At 53.8% G+C, this 23,092-nt stretch overlaps 2 protein-coding genes across 11 annotated transcripts in view; one reads left to right on the top strand and one right to left on the bottom strand.

Moving 5' to 3' along the window:
- Positions 1–1,267, top strand: part of SGSM3 (small G protein signaling modulator 3) — a 32,806-nt gene extending 31,539 nt beyond the window's left edge. For 6 of the 7 annotated variants that reach the window (XM_030815494.1, XM_030815495.1, XM_030815490.1 and 3 more), the window contains one exon: positions 2–1,267. In XM_030815494.1, coding sequence (XP_030671354.1) covers positions 2–142 — 141 coding nt within the window. In that variant the 3' untranslated portion in view covers positions 143–1,267. The remainder of the gene's footprint in view (position 1) is intronic. The other variant, XM_030815492.1, reaches the window with a different exon arrangement.
- MRTFA (myocardin related transcription factor A) overlaps positions 157–23,092 on the bottom strand; it is a 224,561-nt gene continuing 201,625 nt past the window's right edge. For 3 of the 4 annotated variants that reach the window (XM_030815486.1, XM_030815487.1, XM_030815488.1), the window contains 10 exons: positions 21,580–21,655; positions 19,749–19,910; positions 14,138–14,313; positions 13,467–13,616; positions 10,614–10,867; positions 10,171–10,342; positions 8,145–9,155; positions 7,106–7,258; positions 6,759–6,819; positions 157–1,816 (listed from right to left, as the gene is read on the bottom strand). In XM_030815486.1, coding sequence (XP_030671346.1) covers positions 1,299–1,816; positions 6,759–6,819; positions 7,106–7,258; positions 8,145–9,155; positions 10,171–10,342; positions 10,614–10,867; positions 13,467–13,616; positions 14,138–14,313; positions 19,749–19,910; positions 21,580–21,655 — 2,733 coding nt within the window. In that variant the 3' untranslated portion in view covers positions 157–1,298. Of the gene's footprint in view, positions 1,817–6,748; positions 6,820–7,105; positions 7,259–8,144; positions 9,156–10,170; positions 10,343–10,613; positions 10,868–13,466; positions 13,617–14,137; positions 14,314–19,748; positions 19,911–21,579; positions 21,656–23,092 lie in introns of all 4 variants that reach the window. The other variant, XM_030815489.1, reaches the window with a different exon arrangement.

Below are 23,092 nucleotides of genomic sequence, written 5' to 3'. Positions count from 1 at the left end.
GGGCTGCAGAGCTGTATTCAAGTCCAAGGTTCTGCCCTTCCTTGAGTGGTCTAGAAGAAGGCACTGCCTGGCCCCTCAGATGCTGGGACACAACAGGCCCGGGACCCAGCTGTGCTACTCACCCCTTCCATGGATTGAGTAAGATGGACTAACAGGCCTGTGTTTTTGTTTTTATTTTAAAAAGTTGTTCACACACCTTCCCCATCTTTGTCCCAGCACTGGTTTTGGTGACTCCACCCCTACTCCCCTATGAGTCAGCCCAAAATGTGAAACCAGTGGCCCCAGGGCAGGAGATGGCTACAACCTCATGGCCACCCCTCAGCCCCACAGCAGGGTGAAGCTCCTCCTGTCCTAGGGCCACGATGGCTGCAGTGAGGCGGCGGGGACGGAATGTGAGTGGGTGGAGAGCTCCTGGCAGGAAGGCCAGGTAGCACCTCTGCCCTCATGGCACTGATAAGGAGCCAGGAAGCAGGGCAGGTGGGGCATAGGCCGTGGCAGGGTACCTATATGTCAATCACACGTGATGGGTGGGCCTGGGTAGCTACATGCCAGACTGGGCACCAGACTGTGGCACACAGCTCAAGGGTAACCTTGCATCCGGCCCCCAGGAGCCGTGGCCTTCCAGGCCCTTCTGTGGGAGTAGGATGGGAGGGAGTTGCACCCATCTCCTGTACCCCCCCAAAAATATATGTCTATATGTATGTCGATATATAATATAGAGGTATATACACCTGTACAGAAAATTGTTGCCACCAACCACTAAATGGTTACACTACACCAAGACACTAAAATGGCAGGGAGCCCCATCCCAGGAAGCCCTGGGACCCTGGGGTTGGCAGACACGGGGAATAGTGGGTAGAGGCCCAGGCTAATTTCTCCCTTCACAGCAAAGCAGGGAGAGAAAGGAAGGGGATTCATCCCTTAACCTGTCTCAGCCCTGGGTCAGAAGAGAAGCCTCCTGGCCGGGCTTCACCTACCTTAGCCAACTTGTAGCCAGACAGTGCCCCCTGACCTCAAAAAAGGAGGTCAAGCTGAAATGGCCCTGACCCTGACCGGGTGTCCAAAACCCCAGCGTGAGAGCCAGGGCTGCTTCTTGACAGCTGCTCTCCTCTGCCCTGGGTGAGACTGAACCAGGAGTAGGGGCTTCTCTGTTCTAGCCTCCCAGGGAAGGGAAAAAGCAGGGGCTGTGATTGTCAAGACTCACAACCATGTGGAGAGGCCAAATCACACAGGACAGCCACGCACTGGAGTACCCTGGCTCCCAGCCCCTTCCCCACCCCCAGTCTTGAGCCAGAGAGCTACAAGCAGGAATCCCAGTGCAGCTGCAAATCATGGCCGTCAAGGAAGTCTGTGGAGAAGAGGCTGGGGGCTGTGGTGCTGAGGGGGGCCAGGCTCAGCACGGGACCACCTGAGGACAGCTCCAGCCAGTCCATGCTGTCCAGGTGGCCATCAGCCAGGTCCAGGCCCATGGTGCTGCTGGGCTCAGGAACAAAGTGCAACTCCGAGGTGTCCATGGGTGACGGGGGGTGGTCCAGGATGGCAGTGCTGCTCAGCATCTGGCTATGGAGGTCATCAATGAGGGAAAGGGGCTCTGGCCCCTCATGCCCACTGGTCAGCAGGGGCAGCCCCGTGCTGCTCTCCAGGAAATCCTCCAGGCGCCCAGGGAGGGAGGGTGAGCCTGGCGGAGGTGGGGCAGCCTGGGGGAGCTCAGCAGAGGGTGATGGCTGTGCTGCCAGGGGGGACCCACAGACTGTCTTCGGGGATGGCTTCTCCTTCCCTGGCAGGGATGGCGGCTCTTTGAAATCTGCTGAAATTTCTGCCAATCAATCAAGAGAGTAAATGGATATCAGAAACCAAGCCTGTATATCTACATGCAAAAGAATGAAGGTGGACTCCAACCTCACACCATTTACAAAAATAAAACGGATCAAAGACTTAAATGTAAGAGCTAAGACTATAAAACTCCTCTTAAAAATATTTGCAAGTCACATATTTGATAAAGAAGTCATATCCAGAATACACAGAGAACTTCTAAAACTCAACAACAAAAAACCAAACTTGACTCAAGAATGGGTAAAGGATTTGAACAGACATTTTTTCCAAAGATGATATACAAATGGCCAATAGCACATGAAAAGAGCTCAATATCACTAGTCATGAGGGAGATCACAGTGAGATACACCTCAAACCCACTGGAGTGGCTACTATAAAATTAAATTTTTAAGAAAGTGTTGGTGAGGACACAGAGAAGCTGGAGCCCTTGTGCCCTGTGGTAGAAATGCAAAATGGTGCAGCTGCTATGGAAAACAGTATGGAGGTTCCTCCAACACTTAAAAATAGAATTACCATATGATCTATCAATTCCACTGCTGGGCATATACCCAAAAGAATTGGAAGCAGGGTCTCAGATATTTGTACACAGGTGTTGATAAGTGCATTCACAACAGTAAAATGTGGAAGCAACCTATGTCCATCAATGGATGAAGGAATTGATACTATGCTTAGTACAACAGCCTGTCACAAAAGACAATTCATGATTGCACTTAGTCAAAATCATAGAGACAGAAAGTAGAATGGCAGTTGCTGCGAGCTGGCGGAAGGGCCAAACGGGAAGTTACTGTTTAATGGGGATAGTTTCAGTTTTACGAGATCAAGAGAAAGGGAGATGGATGGCAGTGATGGCTGCACACATTATGAATGTATCTAATACCACTGAACCGTGCACTTAAAAAATGGTTACAATGAGCTGGGTGCAGTGGCTCACGCCTGTAATCCCAGCACTTTGGGAGGCCAAGTGGGGTGGATTACTTGAGGTCAGGAGTTCGAGACCAGCCAGGCCAACATGGTCAAACCCCGACCTCTACTAAAAATACAAAAATTAGCCGGGGCATGGTGGTACATGTCTGTAATCCCAGCTACTCGGGAGGCTGAGGTAGGAGAATGGCTTGAACCTGGGAGGCAGAGGTTGCAGTGAGCCGAGATTGCGCCACTGCACTCCAACCTGGGGGACAGAGTGACACCCTGTCTCAAAAAAAAAAAAAAAAAAGGTTATGATGGGTTGGGCACAGTGGCTCACACCTGTCATGCCAGCACTTTGGGAGGCCGGGACAGGAGGACTGGCTTCAAGCCAGGAGTTTGACAGCAGCCTGGGCAACAAGGCAAGACCCCACCTTTATCAAAAAACAACAAAAAAAGGTAAATTTTAGGTGTATTTTACCACAATTTTTTTTTTTTTTGAGACTTGAGTCTCACTGTTGCCCAGGCTGGAGTGCAGAGGCATGATCTTGGATCACTGCAAGCTCTGCCTCCCAGGTTCAAGCCATTCTCCTGCCTCAGCCTCCTGAGTAGCTGGGACTACAGGCGCCCGCCACCATGCCCGGATAATTTTTTTGTATTTTTTAGTAAAGACGGGGTTTCACCATGTTAGCCAGGATGGTCTCGATCTCCTGACCTCGTGATTTGCCTGCCTCAGCCTCCCAAAGTGCTGGGATTACAGGTGTGAGCCACCATGCCCAGCCGATTTATCACAATTTTTTAAAAATTAAAAAAAAATGTGCAAAGGACTTGGCCATTCTCCAATAGAAGATACACAAAATGGTCAGGCAGCACATGAAAAGATGCTCCACATCACTAAATGACAGAAATGCAAACTAAGATACCACTTCACACCCGTTAGGATGGCTTGTATCAAAAAACTGAAAAGAAGAAGTGCTGGTGAGGAGGTGAAGAAACTGGAACCCTTGTGCATTGCTAGTGTGAATGTAAAACGTTACAGCTGCAGCGGAAACAGTTTAGTGATTCCTCAAAAAGTTAAACACAGAAGTTACCATATGTGGCCGGGCACGTTGGCTCACACCTGTAATCCTATCACTTTGGGAGGCTGAGGCAGGCAGACTGCCTGAGCTCAGGAGTTCAAAACCAGCCTGGGCAACACAGTGAAACCCCGTCTCTACTAAAAAATACAAAAAAAAATTGGCCGGGTGTGGCAGCGGGTGCCTGTAGTCCCAGCTACTCCAGAGGCTGAGGCAAGAGAATTGCTTGAACCCGAGAGGCAGAGGTTGCAGTGAGCCAAGATCGTGCTACTGCACTCCAACCTGGGCAAGAGAGTGAGACTCCGTCTCCAAGGAAAAAAAAAGAAGAAATTACCATATGATCCGGCAATTCCAGCCCTAGGTTTATGCCCAGAACTGAAAGCAGGGACTCAAGACAGACACTTGCACACCGACATTCACGACATCCAAAGGGTGGAAACAGCCCAGGTGTCCAGCCACAGATGAATGAAGAAAATGTGGTGTATCCACACTACAGGGTATGACTCAGCCTTTAAAAAGAGTGAAACTCTGACACATGCTGCAACACAGATGGACCCTGAGGACATTATGCTGAGTGAAATAAGCCAGACACAAAAGGACAAACTGTGATTCCACTTCTATGAGGTCCCCACGATAGGCAAATCCATAGAGAAAGTGGGATGGGGACTGCCAAGGGCTGGAGGTGGGGAGAATGGGGAGTTACTGTCTAATGGGTACAGTTTCCCTATGGGGTGATGAAGTTCTAGAGTGGATAGGGGTGATAGCTGCACAACACTGTGAATGGACCTAATACCTCTGAATTGTACATTTAAAAAATGGTTAGAATGGCAAATTTTATTGTCTCACCACAACTAAAAAAAGAATTATGCAAAAACCAGGCCTGCTCCCCAACCCTGTGGGTTCTGGCCCCTCCTGTCCCAGCAGGATGCACTCTTTGCCCTGCAGCCGCTCTCACCAGGCAAGGAGGTCGCTGCCTGCCCAAGTGCCACCACCTGCCCAAACCTCTCTCCTCAAACACCTGCTTCTAGCATCACTGCCAGCTCTTGGGCCACTTTTCAGTGTCCCTTTGGCGGCAGGCAGCACCCACACCCACCATCTCCCTTTCTCTGCCATCCCTTAGAAGCTAGAGTTCAAAGCCTGTTCCCTTTTCCTTCTTGAACAATCTCTCTGGGGTAGCACCTCCTTCCCTTGGAACCGCCTGAAGCTCACGCCAAGGCCTCGCTCCTGAGCGCCCAGCCCAGCCATCCTCACAGCAGGTCCCATACCTGCCGCCTCAGTGCCACCTGCACTGGTGAGAGATGCACCTCAGACCCCAGAGACCCAAGGATTCTCCCTAAGGCTTGAGAATTGCCGACCTCACAGGAACACCAGTGACTGAGCTCGTCTTAAATTGAAATAAAATTCACACGACATCAAATCCACTCTGGTAGAGCTGTGGTTCCAGGCTGAGCTCCCACTTTGCCTGCACCCCTCAGCCACTCCTCCTCCTGAAGCCACTGAGACACTGAGAGAAGTCCACGCTCACTGCCCAGCGTTGGCACCACAGGCCCAGGCTTCTTGCCTGCTGCCGCCAGTGAGCTCCTCCCCAGGACCATCTCAGGGTCGTCTAGGATCTTCCACTCCCAGCTGGGTCCCCTCACACAGACGCGCGCTGTCTCCTGCCCAGCATCTCCCCTACCTCCCTCCTCCCCTCTGCAGGGGAACCTCCCAGAGAGCTCTCTATGGCCACCCCTACCCTGCTCCCAGGCCTCTCACGGACTTCCTGTTGTGCCCATGATGCCTACTTCCATGTCCAGGCCTCGGTCCTCAGCTCCCTTGGCCACAGCTGGCTTCCAGGATACCGCACTCTGCCACTGCTTGTCCTCCCGACCCCCAAGGCTGGGCTTAGCCCCGACCTCTGCTCCCCCACCTCACACCCTGGGCAGCCTCCCAGCTCCAACTGCCAATCTAGATGCGACAACACCCCAACTCCTACCTCCAGCCCAGACCTCTCTCACAAATGCCACTTGATGTCAACTGTCCCTGTGAACCCTCCATTCGGTCTCGTGACACACCCCATCAGGGACTGTGCAATGTGGTCCCACACGTGCCCCCTCCCCAGCTCACCCCATCGATGGCCACTCCACCCTGGCCCTTCAGGCCACAGCCCTTGAAGTCATCCTTGGCTGTTCCTTCCCTCTCCCCCCACTTCATCCATAAAGACACCAACCTGGCTCTCTCCAAATGAGGCTGACTCCAGCCGCTCCTCTGCCCGCCACTACTGCCTGCTGGGCCACAGCCCAGCTCTCCAGCTGCCCCAACCTGGGGCTCCCTGCTTCTGCCCTTGCATGGCTACTATCGCCTGGGTCCTGCATCAGACCAGGCCTTTTCTGCTCAAGGCTGTGCGATGGCTTCCCACACAATGGAGCCAAAGCCACTCTGCCCTGGTGCCCAAGAGGCCACGCATGATCTGGTCACAAAGCCCTTCTTCCCCTTTCCTCAACGCCACTCCAACCTGCCAGGCACTCCCGAGGCCGCACAGATGCACACAGCTGCCCCTGCTCACAGGAGACATCCCGGACCTTCCCCACCAGGCTCCCCAGACCTCTTCCTCCCCTCCATTTTTGTCCTAAGGCTCCTCTCAGATCTTCATATCATCTGCTTATTTCTTACATTTGTTGTCCACCTCCCCAGGCTGCACTGTGAGCTCCACAAGGGCAAACGTCTCTTCTGTTCATTGGCAGGCGAGGGCCTTGGGGCAGTGCTCCCAGCTGAAGGACGGCACGTTCCCTGGTCCTCTCGCCCAGGCCTTGGAGACGGGAGGGCTCACAGCCACCACTGCATCCACAGTGCTTGCCCGAGACTGGCCACGCACGGAAGCATTCAGTAACAACCAACCAACCCAGGGCTAGAGACACCTATGAACACAGAAGGCCGTCAGGGAGGCAGCAGGGGACCTGGGGTTACCTCCGCTCTGAATGAGAATGTCAAACAGGTCATCCATCTGCTGGCTTGAGGAACCATTTTCCTGTGGGACAAAGAAAAAAAAAAAGATAAAAATCTTGAATGGGGGCTCCCAGCCTGAACTATGAGGCCCCTCCCTCTGCCCCAGAATAAGCAGCCAGATCCACAGCACCCATGGGCGTGCCCGGACTCTTGGAGCCCGTCCCCTAACGACCCACTCCCCAAGGCCTCTCTGACCCTGAAGCTGGGCTTCACCTGCCCCCTATTCCTCCGGGTGGGGCTGTAGGAGCCTCAGCCCAGCGGCCTAGGGCAGCTGCCAACACTGGCCAGGCCCAGCCCGCCTTCCTCACCTGCTGTTTGGGCTGCTGGCTCATGGCTTCCTCATAGCCAGGTGGTTCCTTCTTCAGCAGAGAAGTGGGGGTCCCAAAGAGGGGTTGCAGTGGGTGCTCCAGGTCCATCTGGGCAGAGGGGGCAGGCGCTGGAGAGCCAGGCTGGGATGAGGGCTGGACAGGAGAGCAGGGAGAGGACCAGTGGCCAGGGGGCTGGGGGTGCAGACCTGCCTTGTAGGGGGCTGGGGGTGGGGATAGGGCCAGGTCCTCTCACACTCTAGGAGGGAAGATGGGAGGCACTGGCTTTTAGGGAGCTTTCGTGAAAGCCACTAGGTAAGAAGGAATACAGGATGGGGGGCCCTCAAACCTGCAGGGGGTGCCTGGCCCTGTTGAGGTTTGGGAGAGGTCTCTGGGCTGGGCTGGTCACCCCCTGAGATTTCTGCAGCTTGTTTCTCTGCTTGGGGCTGCTCAGGGACCCTAGTCTCCTACCCTGAGGTACCTGTTCCTGTCACTGTCTCCTCTACCTCCAAGTTCTGCAGGACCACGAAGCTACATAAAGCCTTAGGGCAGCCTCACCTGTGGCCTGGGCTGAGAGAGTGTCTGCTGGGGGAGCTTTCCGCTGCTGACACCTTGATGGGGACAGCTGGCCTCTCTGAGGGGAGGACCCTGAGCTGGATCCTGGCCAGAGAGAGGACCCCACAGCCTCTCCCCAGGGCAGGCTACCTCTGACCTTCACTGGCCATTCCCCACAGAGCAGCACTAGGGCAGGCCCAGCCTGGGTATGGGCTGCTCAGGAGTCCTGCTGCTGAGGCGCCGAAATGTTCTAGTCTCAACAGCCAGAGAGGTGGGGAGCTCACCAATGGCTCCACCCTACAGCTAGGGGGTCTGAGGCAGGTCCCTTAACTTTCCTAAGTCTCAGTGCCCCCCCACCGGTGAAGGAAGATTAAATGAAGCAAACACAAAATGTCCAGCATGAGGGGGCCCCTGGCCCAAGTGGGCTGTAACGACACTCTTCCCACCCTCCTCTGGGCCCTGCCCGGTTCCTCCCATACCCAGGTACCTGCTGGGGGCTCCCACTGGACAGGCCAGGGCTGTCTGCATTCTTATTGGTCACGGTGAGGACAAGGTGGGTCCCTGTGGAGTCAGTGATGAGGGTGGGAGGTGCAACCCCCTTGATGAGGCCAGGGCCCTGAGGCCCCAGAAGCAGCTGGGGGGCGGGGACCGGCTCGGGCTCAGGCTGCATGGCTTCCTGCTTCACCACCACGGACGGGGGCCCCGGGGCCGCAGCACAAGGGTCTATGTGGTTGGTGGTTGGGGCTGCCAGGCTGGGGTTGAATGGGTGAGCGGGGCCCAGGGGTTGTCGGCTCAGCTGGCAGCTGGAGAAGCTGTTCTCCTGCTTCACTGGGGTGCCGAGAGGGGCAGGGGTAGGGGCGGGCTGCTGGGCTCGCTTCTCCTGCTCCAGCTGCAGCCTGAGCCGCTCCACCAGCTGCTGCTTCTGCCGGAGCATGCGCGTCAGCTCCTCGATCTGCTTGTCTTTCTCCTGCAGCATCTGGTCCTTGTCGCGCCCCTCTAGGTCCGCCCGCCCCCCAGGGCTCAGGCAACAGGACCCGGCCCGGGGGCCCTCCTCCTTCACGAGGATCTGCAGTGGCGAGGCCTGCAGGGTCAGCTGCGTCAGAGGTGATGTCACCATCTCACCAAATGTGTCTCCGGGGGTGGAGTTTTCATCACCCGTGCTGAGCAGTGAGCGCTCTGAGGGAGTAGGAGACACAGGGGGTGTGGAGCCCGTGCTGCCAAACTTCACCACTCCATTGCTGGTCACCGTGGCCACCACCACCTCAGTTGGGGCCAGGCCTGCTGCCACCAGGGCTGGCCCTGTGCTCAGCCGGGCCGCCGGGAAGGCTACCACCACCTCGCCAGCCTTGTGCAGGATAGAGGTGGTGGCAGGGGCCTTGGGGGCTCCTGGGACAGGGCTGATTTGGTCTTGATAGGCTCGAAGGCGCTCAATCAGCTCAGTTTTGGTGCCTGAGACAGGCAGTGATCGCAACTTCAGCTCCTGCTTCAGCTCTGCCACCTGCAAGGCAGTCAAGAGTCAAGGAGGACAAGGGCAGCTGGACACAGGGCACTGCGTCCAGGCAGAAGGGCAGTCTGGGCCCCATGGGCCACTTCAGATGCATCAACTACCCTAATCCTCCAGCAGCCTGGAGGGCGCAATGCCCCCCACCACTTGAGCCAACAGCATCCTCTCTTTCATTGTTCTCACTCTAGCAGGGGCCTGGTTAAAATGCTCCCCACCTACGCAGGCAAGAGGGGCTGGTACATGGTGCCCACAGCTGTCCCCAGCCCCCAGCATGGTGCCTGGGTTCAATAAATATTCAATGGAACAGACTGAATTTTGCAGAAGAGAAAACTGAGCTCATGAAAGTAGGGCCCAGCCTGGTTCAGAGAACAAGTTCTCAAGGGAGAGCCTGGTCCAATCCATCTTCTGATGGGGCAGAGAAAACACGCAAGGCGCTGGGCATGACCCACTCCTCCCCAAGGCCCTAGGATGGAAGCCAGGTCTGTGGCCCTGATCACAGGCCGCTCTCTTCCCAGGCAGACACTGCACCTGAACGGCAGCGTGAGCTCCGCATTAACCAGCAAAGGGGAAAATGCGGGCAGGGCTGCTACTGGACAGTCCTGTCTACACTGACCAGGTCTGCGACTGTGGACAAGCTCCTCCTTCTGTCGCTGCCTCTGCTTGACCATCCTCAAAGGGGCACCAATCCCCACTTCTCACACTGCATGCACCATACAAGTCGAGGAAGATAAGAGACATACGACGGCCTGGACAGACGCTGGCTGTGCTGCCAACAATAGGAACCACCACGAGGAAGCTGGTGTCATTCACCATGACCACCTCCAGGCAGCCTCAGAGCTGTGTCCAAGGTGCCCCTGTCTGATGGGGACCAGAGCCTGGAGCCCTGCTCTGCTTTCCATGACGGTGGGTCCTAGGCTGGCTGCCTTCCTTGCCTAAAAACCAGCACCCAGATAGCCCCCGTGGGAAGGACCAGGCCGGCAGTGACTCAAGTTTTCCAGTGGCCATGTACCTTCATGTCGTCCAGGTTGGCCGGCAGGGCTCCCGGCTTGCCAGTCAGTGAGGTGCTGTTCTGACGTGCCAGCCCACAGGGCCCAGGGGTGCCCGAGCTGGAGCTGCTATTGGTAGTGGAGAGGCTGCGTACTGGGGGGGTCCCGCTGCTTCCCAGGGCCTCGCCTGCTGACCTGAGAAGAAAAGGCAGAAATTAGCACCCATCCAGCATCACCCGTGGCCTCTGCAGGTGGCAGCCCAAGCCTGGGCTGCAGGGTTGGGTACAGATGGGCATGGGGCAAGGGCCCAGCAAAGGCTAGGGTGGCCCTACCTGCAGACCACTCTGTAGCATCCAGACCAGAGGGTCCTTAAAGATGTTGGGTTCACCCCCACCAGACCTGGCACCTGCCTGGCTCAGGGTGGCTGGGGGAGGGCAGGGGCAGGTAGTGAGGAGCGGATGCCTACTTTGGCGGGGCAGGCAGGATGGCCTGGTAGTTGTGGTGCTGCTGCTGCTGCTGGTTGAGGATCTGCAGCTGGAGGAAGAGCTGCTGCTGCTGCAGGATCTTGGCGTAGGATGAGTCCATGGGGGGCGCCCCCCTGTCCTGCTTCTGATCCGGGGGGATGTACTGGTGGTACTTGAGCTTCTTCACCTTTGGCTTCAGCTCCTTGGCCTTCTTGCTGCGCTGTGCCTTCTCACTGGCAGACTTGGGTTGGCTTTGCTGAGGGCACAGGAGACAGGGTGCCGTTCAGGGGCAGCCTCAGCCTTCTCGGGGTGGGGCTGGCAGCTCTCCCCACGCCTGTGTGGCTTCCGAGAAGACATTCCCCATCCACACTTCGCCCATTTCCAATCTTCCCTGTGGGACCGTACACCCCGTCAAAAGCAGAAATGTGCCCAGAAATGTGCCAGGAAAGGGGCTGGAATGACAAAGAGGGCTGTGCCTGGCCCCCGGCTTAAAAGAGCTTCTAGCTTGGAGGGTAAATCAACCAAATGTTCAAGCACAGACATCACCATGACCCCAGGAAGGCTGAACACAAGGAGGTAAAACCCAGGTGACTGATGGAGCTCGGGCTGCCCCAGACAAGGCACTTTACAAAGACGGGGCCAGGCAAGCCTCTCAAGAATGCTGCTTGCTCTTCTCTTGCTCTTTTTGGGGCTAGGGGGAGTTCTGCCAGGTAGAAACTGTCTACTTGAAAATGGTGAACAGGCTCAAAGAAGTCACTTGCCCAAAGGCACAATGTGATCTTGTTCTTGTTCTAACACAGGACTCCAAAAGCTCCTATTCATGCCCCAAAGACCTCCAGCCGGCACAGCCACTGGGCCAGGACAGTCGGAATACCCAAGAAGGGTCAGCAGGTGATACATGGGAGGTCTGTTCTTGGAGCAAGGAAGGGCGCAGTTGGATGAGGTGAGTTAGCAATGGAGCGCCAGAGAGAGACCATGGAGAGCCGAGAAGTTTTGAGCAGAGAATGGCAGACAGAAGCATACAAGGCTGGATGTAGGAACAGGTGGTGTCTAGACCTTGTGGCAAGGAGGACCGAAAGGAAGGTTTGGGCAGGTGACCCACTAGTGGAAGAACAGACATGTGGAAGTGAACATGTGGCAGGTGAGAAGTGATCACAGAAGAGGTTCTGGTTTTGCTGGGAGCATGGGAAGGATGGAGAAAGGGCAGGGCTGCCGGGGCTGTGGGGCCAGGATTGCCCCAGAAGAAGGGAACAGAGCCGCAGAGAGCTTCTGAGCACAGGCTGGGGAGCAGGCAGAAGTACAGGCAGAGGGAGAGAGGAGGCAGAGGGAGAGAGGAGGCAGAGGCAGAGAGGAGGCAGAGGCAGAGAGGAGGCAGAGGCAGAGAGGCAGAGGCAGAGAGGAGGCAGAGGCAGAGGCAGAGGGAGGCAGAGGCAGAGGCAGAGCGGAGGCAGAGGCAGAGGCAGAGAGGAGGCAGAGGCAGAGGCAGAGAGGAGGCAGAGGGCAGAGCCTAAGGAGCACCCCCAATTAAAGGGAGGAGGAAGGGAGGCAGGGAAAAAAGCACAACCAAGGAGAGGGAACCCCAACAGCTGGGCCAGGAGCACAGCGGTGGGGATGGGACTTGGATTGAGGCCCCTGAAGATAATGTTTCAGTCCACTGGTGAGGTGACTGAAGAGATGTGTAGACAAAATACACAGACTCTTCTTCCAAACGTGATAGGCAAAGGAAGGCAACAGGAGTGTGACGAGAAGCACGCTGGAGGAACTCTGGGGGAAAAGCAGGGACACCTGCTGACAGTGAGAAGAGAATGCAGGTGCAGGACAGGCGCTAACTGAGGAGGCAGCACCCGGACAGGCAGCGCTGAAAGCAGGGGTAGGCTGGGAGGAGAGGCCACTCACTGCTCCCAAGGCCTGAAAGAGGAGACAGTGACATTCAGGAAGCCACAGTGACTTTCTGACATGGAGGAAGCAGGAGGCAGCAGAGATGACAGGGTCATGTGCAGAGGCGGGACTGGGGATGTCACCATAGGACAGAGCCAGGGAGTGCCACAAGAAGGGCGGGCAGCTCCCAGAGCTAGTGGGGCCTACTAAGGCCAGAGCACGAGCACCAGACAGCCCAGGCTGCAGACTGTCAGCCTCTCCTGAGGCTCAGATGGCCAGGGAGTGCCAAGCCAGGCACAGGGTCTGTGTGAGGAGAGAGCCTGGAGAATAAGAAAGGACAGAGCACAAAGGGTGCAAGTGGAGCAAGTTAGGGAGGCGTGGGCCAGGTGGAGGTGTGGGGCTGGGTTCCCCGAGTTCCTGGTGGCCAGGCAGCTCTGTGGAGCACGGAGGACCCTGCATGAGCTCTTGGTGCAGCTGAATTTAACAGCAGACACCTCAGTCCATGAGGCCAGCAGTGCCCAGCACAGGGTCCCCCACACCGACAGTGGTAACCCCTGCCTCCTGCAAGCATTTCAGGCCAGGCCTTGGAGGAGAACACCACCCAGTGGCACCTCCTGCATGACTCTGGCCACGTCACTTCACTGCTCAGCTCCTCTCTTGTAGCAAAGGGCTCTATTTCTGCCTCGCGGAGTTGTTGAGTGAACAAGACACAATGTGTGGGAATGACTTCATGGATGAGAGCAGGAATGAGGACCTGGAATGCCCAAGGCCAGCCCATAGCCACCAATAATTGGTGGCTATGATTGCAACAGCCAGTGTCATGATGGACAGCAGAGAGAACGGGAAGAAACTCCCAGACCAATAGGAGAAGACACGCACCACACCCCCTGCAGCTGTCCCTACAGCTGGAATGAAGTCACAGCAGGACTCCCAAGGGCACAGGGAAGGGGAGGGTACAATCACTGGCAGAAATGTACCTTAATGAGCGTGGGGGTGGACTTGGCAGTGGGGACAGTGGTTCCATTGGTGAGGCTGGGAGGCAGCAGAGGTGGGGGAGGCAAAGGAGGCTGCTCTGCCAGGAAAAGCATTTCTCTGGAATCCGGGCCCATCGGAAGTTGAGACAGAACCTGAGAGGGAAAAAGGGAAGTGAGGACATGGCCACCTCCAGGTAGGGTGTGCCCAGCCTCCCCTGACCCTACACAGGGTCCTCAGATGCCACCACTGTCAGAGGGCAAATGGTGGGCAGAGACTGGAGGAGGAGAAGAGCAACCCCCAGGGTGGCAGGAGCAAGGAGGAGCTAGGAAAGACAGAAGGCAATGAAAAGGTCACAGAACTGAATATACTCAAGAAAAACAGGCTGCTCCAAATAAATGAATACAGACTGGGCCAGTGAGGTTTTGCAATCCCACTGCAAGGCAGCCGTGGCCAGCATCGTCCTCCACCTGACCTCTGGCTGCTGGAGAGGGGCCACTGCCCACATCTCCCACCACTGGGGAGCTCAAGCAGCCAGCACCTGAGCAACTAGGGTAGCATCCCCCTGGCTTCCCTGTGCCAGAGCAGGAGGCATCCCGTGGCCCAGGAGAGAGACCTTACTCTGAGCAGTCCTAGCACCTTGGAGCTGGGGAAGCATCTGGAAGCACACACTCACCTGGGTGGGGGATGCAGAGGTGGCACTGGGCAGTGGTTCGCTGACTCGGGCCTCCAGGGGTGACGGCACAGAACCCTGGGACTCATGGCTGGCAGGCTGCTCGGGGGATAAGGCATCACTGCTGTCCTCATCGAAGGAAGAGCTGTCTGCTACTTTGGGATAGTTCACCTGGCCCACTGAAACCCAAAGCTGGTGTGAGATTCCACCTCCAGCCCAGGGCACAGGTGAGCAGGGACAGGTCTTGCTCACAGGCCACAGGCAGAGTGCCTGGCCCACAGCCCACATGCCCTGTGAGGCAGGCAAGCCAAGGAGACTAGCAGCCAATCTGCTTTCTTGGTCCAAAAAAGCTCTGGTCATCATCATGACCCTGTAAGAGAGGCCAGAAAGGCCTCCTAGGCCATCAGAGTGACCTCATGGGCTGAGCAAAGGCCTCCTTTAGCCTCTTGCTTGTAACTCTATACTGTGTTTAGTCTTCAATGTCAAGTTGTCCCTCCCTCCCTTGCTCCTCCCTGGGAGACCCGGGCTACACCTTTCTACCTCAACCGTCTCCCTATTGTTAAAGGTACTTTGTATCTTCATCCCACACTACACAAAACTCTCTTCTTCCCCCATGATGCTTACAGATGGTGCAGTGAGGGCTCTGAACCAGCTAACCAGGGACCAGAAGAGCCTGGGTAACAGCCCTGTGAGTGTAGCTGAATTCCCCAGAGGCCAGGAACAGACTAAGGAGCCTGGCTCTGGGCTTCGGATGGAGGGTATCCCAGAAAGGGGATGTTTGCCTGCACAGGTGAAATGGAGGATGTGTGGTGACCTCCTCTAGAGGCCAGTGGCTTGCAGAGACCCAACACCTGGGTAGGAGGGGCACCAGAAGAAAACATCCTGCTGGCTGTCACTGCTCTGGCTTGACCCTACTGCCAAGCTCTGGATGACTGTGAATGCACGTCCTTCTGAGGCCAACTGGGAGGCAGAGGCAGGGGAGGAGGGCGCAGCACAGAGCTTCTGTTCCATGGGGTCCCAGTGGGAAGGGAAGATGGGAACAGAGGCAAGGAGGCTATTTCAAAAGTCACTGTCAGAGCCACCGGCTCAACACTGTCGTGGGAAGAGGTGGGAGTGGCAGGTTCTGAGCTGATCTGACGTCCGTGCAGAAGGAACTGAGGCAGTGGTGAAGGCAGGGGTGAGCTGCCGCCCAAGCCTGGGGAAGTGTGCTGTGTGGGAAGACCCCAGGTAAGGAAGAGGAACAAAGCGCAACAGCTCAGGCTGGGTTTGTCCGTGCAGTGGCTGTCCAAGGAGCTCTTGCCCACCAGGGCCGGGGCCAGGACCTGAGGCTCTCTCCTCCCTCAGGACCCGGGAAGGACGCATCTGAGCTTCTTCCTTACTGGCGACTGTGGTGGTGGCTTGCTCCTCTGTCCCCTCATCTGTCCCAGTAGGGGCAAGTATGCAACACACGGAACAGGGCTTGCTGACCACGTGTACTTCATGCCAGACACACGGCTAGATTTCCCCCACAATCTCCTACTCCCAGCAAGGGCACCTGATTTGGGACAACAGCCCCATGGCAGCCAGTACTGACAATGGTGAGCAAAGGTGGAAGAACTGTAGCTTCTACCAGATTAGTCCAACCCAAGGAAGCTGCTGGCCGTACTGTGGAAAATCCAGGGCTGGTACAGGCCAGGGTCACTACAGACTATTTCTCTATCCACTCACAGTCACATCCTGGGAACAAAGATGGGGTCCCTGCCCTCCAGGAGTTTATGGTCCAGTTGCCTTGGAGCCCAGTGAATGCTCCACTAGAGAGAAAACAGAAGCTAAGGGCACACTGAGGAGAGACTCAGAGAATTCTTCTTGAAGGAGAGGACTTAAAGTGAACCTTGATGATAACTGAGGGGCCTGGAAGAAGGGTGGGATGGGGAGCTTAGATGTGTGGGGAAGACCCCAAACCCCATCAGCCCTTTTCTCAGGCCTCAGAACGGTCCGCTCCCCCTGCTCCCACTGCCCGCTTCCTTCCCACTCATCTGAGCCAAACTTCCTTCCCAGCTTTGCCTCTCCTATCTGAGCCAAACCTCCACCTCAGCCAGGGTTCCATTTCCTCGTCCTCCTCCCTCCTCTTCCTCTGAAGGTGCCCATCCTCCCATCTCCTTGACTCTTTCCTCTCAGCCCAAAAACCTGCTCCATTGCATCCAGCCTGAAAATCCCTCCTTAAGCCAGCACCTGCCTCTGTTTTCCTTCTCCACAGAACTATTGAGCAAATGACCTACATTTGCCATCACCACCTCCTTCCCTCCTACTCAACTGTACAATCTGGTTTTTGCTGGCAAATGCTCTGTGCTCCTTAAAGTCCCCAACAGTCACCCCATTGCCAAATTCCTCAAACAAACAAGCTGTGCTGAGCCAGGCCTCCAGGCCACTGCCTGTGCTGTTCCCTCTTGTCCCTCTGCACCTTTTCCACTTGGCAAACTCTGACCCAGCCTCTAAGCTGCCCCCAAACGTGCTATAGTGTGGGTACTTCCCTGGCCACCAACACCTGTCCCCATCCCTGAGAGAAGTCCCTCTGCTGAGCTCCCAGAGCACTGACACACACATATCCATTGTTACACTGTCCATTACAGCAGCTGCCAGCTGGTCTAGAATGAGTGTTACTGCTGACAACAGCAGCAACCACTGTGTGAGTCTCTCTAGGCGCCAAGGACCATCCATCATCATGTGTGATCCTGCAAGCAGTCACACAAGGCAAGTGACTCAGAGACAATGTCACAGGGCCATGGCCTTCCTACTAGGCAGCACTGGCATCTGACTGGGAACCAGACTCAGAAATCAGTTGTTTATACATTAGTCTTCTCACATCAGACCTATGTGAATTCTTTTAGGGCACAAGTCATATTTTATTCATCTTTGTGACATGAGGACTTCACACGGCCTGGCACACTGCTGACTCTCAGCACACATTTATCAGACTGTGGCTGGCTGCAGCATCCAGAACTGGCTTGGCCCCTACACTGGCCTATAACTAGGGGCTACTGAGGAATACACAGAGGAAACCACTAAGATGAGGCAGGACGAATGCCAGGGAAAATCTGTGAATTATAAGGGCTACTGTACCAACATGGGGAAAGGGCTCCTCCGGGCCCAGTGTGGGCCAGCCTCCAGTAGGGTGGCTACAATGCAGAGGAGGCCCTAGAAACTGCCAGTCGCCTCTAATCAGGGCCTAAGGCCTAACTCAGCATGCCTTGGGGGTCTGCTGCAGTGTTTCCCCTCTGCCCAAAACTAAAACTCATGTTAGAGGAAACCCTGAGCCTCCTTCTCTGAAGGCACAGCTGCCTCAGGAGGGGCAGGCAGGTGCTGCCTTGTCAGAGATCGGATCTTGGGCCCACTGCAGCGAAGGAGACATGTCTGTACCAATTATCACCAATATCTAAGAGTAAGATAATAAATATATTTGGTTTTTGTCCCCCAGTTCTCATCACAGAGCAGCTAAAATCACAGAGCAGCTAAAACCCTTGGAATTTCCTTAAGGTCAGAAGTATCTTCAGTTATGTATAACAAGCTCCTTTCCACAACACCTGAGCTTATGCTAATGTGATAATCTGGGAGAGACTAAGGATTGGGCCAGTCACCAGAGACACCAAGTGATCAGAGGATTAGAGGACTGGAAATATCAGCGCCATCCACCAACCTCCAGGAAAGTGGGGGTGGGTATGTAGGACGTGGAGTGGGGGCACTGAGATCAAGCTCTATAAAAACTCTTGGATAACAGGATTTGATGAGCTTCTCTGGCTACTGGGAGGGTGAAGGCCAGGAGTGGGCAGGGAAGTTCCAATACCACCACTCCCCCGGCACCCCACTACACTGTGCCATCCATCCCTCCCTCTGGCTGTTCCTCTGCATCCTTTATCGTAAGCCAGCAAACGTAAGTGAAGTGTTTCCCCGGGTTCTGTGAGCCATCCTAGCAAATTATCAAGCCCAAGGAGAGGGTACGGGAACCCCAATCTATAGCTAGTTGGTTAAAAGCAAATGTAGTGGGGGGAGGGGGAGGGATAGCATTAGGAGATATACCTAATGCTAAATGACGAATTAATAGGTGCAGCACACCAACATGGCACATGGATACAGATGTAACAAACCTGCACATTGTACACATGTACCCTAAAACTTAAAGTACAATAATAAAAAATAAATAAATAAATAAAAGCAAATGTAAAATAACCTGGGGCTTGGGACCAGCATGGGAAGTGGGGCTAAGTCTTGTGGGACTGAGTCCTCAACCTGTGGGATCGGACGCTATCTGCAGGTAGATGGCATCTGAAAAGAACTGGAGGACACCCAGCTGGTGTCCACGGGAGAACTGCTTGGTATGTGGGGTAATACTATGACAGAATACCAACACCAGAAGTATTCTGCATTGAGTGTAAATACAGAGAAAAACGGCTTTTTCCCTTTTACGCTAAAGGAATCAAGTCCAAACTCCCAAGTGTGCCAAGGGGCCCTGCACGTCCTGGACTGTGCTTACTGCTCCCATCTCGTTTTTATTTTTGAGACAGGGTCTCACTCTATCACCCAGGCTAGAGTGCAGTGGCACAATCATAGCTCACTACGGCCTTGAACTCTTGGACTCAAGCGATCCTCCCACCTCAGCCTCCTGAGCAGCTGGAATTACAGGTGTGTGTTACCACACCCAGCTAATTTTTTTATTTTTTTGTAGAGATGAGTCTCCCTATGTTGCCCAGGCTGGTCTCAAACTCCTGGGCTCAAGTGATCCTCCCACCTCGGACTACCAAATCACTGGGGACCTGGCCTCCCACCTCTCATCTTGACACTCTCCCTTCCAGTTTCTTCTCATCAGGTCCTAGGGTTGTTCTCCCTGCCTGGAGCATCGTCCTCTCCTCCCTCGTCCCACCCTCTCCCACACGCTTTCATGAATTCCTACTCATCCTTCAGCCCCAGGCTTGGCTGTCACCTCCTCTGGCAGCTGCACCCTTCCTGATGCAACCAGGTTGAGTGACCCTCCTCTGTGTTTCCAGAGTATCCTGTGCTCCCTCCAGCACAGCTTCTCTATCCTGTCTATTCACCTGCCTGTTACCTGCTCCTAGGTGTGAGCTCTATTAAGGACAAACAAACTTGGTCTGCTCTGTGAGGCTGTGGTCTTAGCACCTAGCACACTGTTTGGGTCCATTAATATTTGTTGAGTGAAATATCCCTGGAAAGGGCCAGTCTCCAAGAAGAGATTTCACTAATAAAGAGTATGACACAGATTTCTAATTCCTGACATCTCCACATGTTCACACACACTGATCCTGACATCTGTCTACTCTGTGAAAGAGTAGATAGTAGAAAGAGGAAGCAACCCGAGTTTACAAAGATGGAAAGTGAACAGAGCAAGGCCTCTGTTATTATTTACTGTTGTATGTCCCTGTTTCTTAAAGCAACAGGCACTATCCCAAATTAATACAACCTGTGCATGAGGCTCTCAAACTCTGTGCCTTGGTTCTCCCAAGGCTAAGCAGGAAGTCAGAGATTAAGAAGTCAAGAGCCTCAGCCCAATTCTGCTTCAGCCTGGCACTCCCTCCCCTCCTGCATCTCAGCTGCCTCTCACACAGGATGGCTGGGTCCTCCTCACCAATGATGGCTTCCTTCAGGCTGGACTCAACAGGAAGGATGTTCTTCTCCACCAGCTCCATGGGGCCAGGCCTCTGTGCAATCTTCTCATTGAGGTCATCGGCTAGTCTGGCTCTCTTCAGCTTCAGCTGCTTGGCCTGGAGGGACGGCTCAGCTGAGGTCTCTGCCCATGGGAGAGAAAGCGGTGGGTGCAAGAAGATATATGAGTGGATGTGGTTCTGCCCTGGGAACTCCAGAGCAGCTCTCCTTCCTCCTGGGCAAGAGCAGAGACTGTCAGAATGGTAAGCATATTCCAAGCAGAGAAGAGTGGCCTGCCTTGAAGTTTCACAAAGACAAGAGAAGGGGTTCCCACTGTGACCACGCAGTGCACGGTCACACACAATTATAACCAGGCAGAGGCAAGCCCAGAAGACTTTCTGAGGTGGAGCTACAGAATGGAAGCAGCAACAGATGACAGAACGGTCTCCACTCTCCCTCAAACTTGCTGTGTTACTGAGGCAATTCACATCTCTGCTCTGGGTTTTAGTGCCTTTGTCTGCAAAATGTGGGACTCAGACTAGAAAAGTTCTCTTCCAGCCCCCAAAACAGCTCAAAACTAGACAAACGGCTGGGCGTGGTGGCTCACGCTTGTAATCCCAGCACTTTGGGAGGCCAAGGCATGTGGATCACCTGAGGTCAGGAGTTCGAGACCAGCCTGATCAATATGGTGAAACTCTGTCTGTACTAAAAATACAAAAATTAGCCGTGCGTGGTGGCATGTGCCTGTAGTCCTAGCTACTCAGAAGGCTGAGACAGGAGAGTCGCTTCAGCCTGGGAGGTGGAGGCTGCAGTGAGCCAAGATTGTGCCACTGCGCCTGGTGACACAGGAAGACTCTGTCTCAAAAAAACAAACAAACAAACAAACAAAAAAAACCGAAAAAACACTAGACAAACAATAAGTAAATATATTTATGCTGCTTCCAGGAGCCAAAACCTTTTCTTCATTAAAAATGTGGAAAGAGAGCTGGGCGCAGTGGCTCACGCCTGTAACCACAGCACTTTGGGAGGCCGAGGCGGGCGGATCACCTGAGGTCAGGAGTTCGAGACCAGCCTGGCCAACATGGTGACGCCCCATCTCTACTAAAAATATAAAATATTAACTGGGTGTGGTGGCGCTCATCTGTAATCCCAGCTATTCGGGAGGCTGAGGCAGGAGAATTGCTTGAACCTGGGAGACAGAGGTTGCAGTGAGCCATGATCACACTACTGTACTCCAGCCTGAGCAACAGAGCAAGACTCCATCTCAAAAAAAAAAAAAAAAAAAAAAAAAAGGCGGGGGAAGAAAAAAAAGGGAAAGACGTGTGCAGCCGGGGCCAGGTGGGTACATCTAGAATAATATTGGATGGAGCATGGTATATCACAGACACTCAAGTGAATGCCAAGTGAATGACTGACTGAATGAATGAATATAAAAAAGTAAGTAAGTGTATTTTAAAAACAGATTTTAGATCAGGCATGGTGGCTTGTGCCTACAATCACAATAACAGAATAAGACTCTGTCTGAAACGAAACAAAACAGACTTTGGCAGAGAGAAGCGATCTCACACCAAGGGATGGTGAGACCCTGGAGAAGAGGCCAAGCCAAACTAACAGCATGTGACTGTGCTTTCTGAGAGTCCCTCAGACCAGTGGCGGCTACTATGGCACAGCTGTCATACTGTGTTAAGGCTCTGGCTTACCCACTACCAACAGAAATGGGAGAAGAAAGAGGCAGGAAGGAAATGGGTAGTGCAGTAGTGAGTACACACAGTGAGAACTGGGTCTAGATGAAAAAGCAATTCCAATCTCCACACCTTCCAAAATGTGCATCCTGACCAGCTCCGATCTCTCCGGCCGGGAACGAATCTTCCGTTTGAGATAGTCCTCTGTCTACAGAAAAAACACACCAAGAAACTCTCAAATCCAGGTCACAGGCTTATGGCATGGACAGGATCACAAAAGCAGCCCTGGCCATGGTAGCTGCTGACCACCTCTGCAGCCCCCACAACCTTAACTTGGTGACTGCAGGGTTCAGATGCAAGAGGAGGCCTGGGGAGAGCACATCAAAATCCAACTGCACCTGCCAAGGAAGGGCACCATCCTTCAAGACCATCTGTGTCTCTGAGGCTGGACTGACAATATATCTATTAAAAAACTATTACTTCTACTACCATAAAAGTAATCTATGTCCAGCAAAGAAAATTTAGAAAACTAAAAAGAAAAATAAAATAAAATAAACTTTAATCAGCCACTGTTAGTATTCTGGGATATCTGTTTCTAGTTATTCTTCCACACAGAAAATAGGCTTAACTTTGCAGAGCTGTAATCATACTGAATATGATTTTATATCCTGCTTTAAAAAATGTAACACTGGGCCAGGCACGGTTGCTCACACCTGTAATCCCAGCACTTTGGGAGGCCAAGGTGGGTGGATCACCTGAGGTCAGGAGTTTGAGACCAGCCTGGCCAATGTGGTGAAACCCTGTCTCTACTAAAAATACAAAAATTAGCCAGACATGGTGGCTGGCGCCTGTAATCCCAGCTACTTGGGAGGTTGAAGCAGGAGAATCACTGGAACCCGTGAGGTGGAGGTTGCAGTGAGCCAAGATTGTGCCACTGCACTCCAGCCTGGGCAACAAGAGTGAAACTCTGTCTCAAAAAACAAACAAAAAAACCCAAAAACCAAAAAAAAAAAAAAAAAAAAAAAAAAAAACAAAACCTAAAAAACTGTAACACTGCATGATCTCATGGGCATTTTCCATTCATTTTGAATGGCTGCCAAATGGAATACTAATTTTGACACATGGTATCAAAGCTCTAGTTCCTCAAAGTCCAATGTCCTAATTTCTGCATTTATGAGACTCTGGGCAAACTAAGCCAGTCCCTCAACAGTCACAGAGCCGTCTCACCAAACGGGGCTAATTATAATACATATATTCCCCCAGATCTGACTCTATAGAGTCTGTGCTCTTAACCTCTGTACCAAAATTTTCAAACCACAGAACATTAGTGGTTCAAGACCAGCATAGGATAAGACAAGCCAAAGGACACTAGGAAATGAAGCCTCGGAGGACATTATATATAGTAAAGGTAAAGACTGGAAAAAAATGGAAAAAAAAAAAAAAAAAGACTTGTCCTCACCTAGCCATCTGCTGCCTTGTTGTTCTGGCTGGGCAGCTCTGTGCCAGCCCAGGAGTGGCTGAGCAATCCAGGAGATGGTTTAAAGTGACTGTGGGCTCTGGGTCTATCACCCCATGTGCAGTGGGCAGAAGTACTGCCTCAGCTGCAGCAGAGATTGGTAGAGCAGGTGTCAGGTGCCGCAAGTCT

Source organism: Nomascus leucogenys, chromosome 7b (genome assembly GCF_006542625.1).
Source record: "Nomascus leucogenys isolate Asia chromosome 7b, Asia_NLE_v1, whole genome shotgun sequence".
Classification (NCBI taxonomy): domain Eukaryota; kingdom Metazoa; phylum Chordata; class Mammalia; order Primates; family Hylobatidae; genus Nomascus; species Nomascus leucogenys.
The sequence above is the reverse complement of the archived record's forward strand: the minus strand, read 5'-3'. Positions and strand labels throughout refer to the sequence as shown.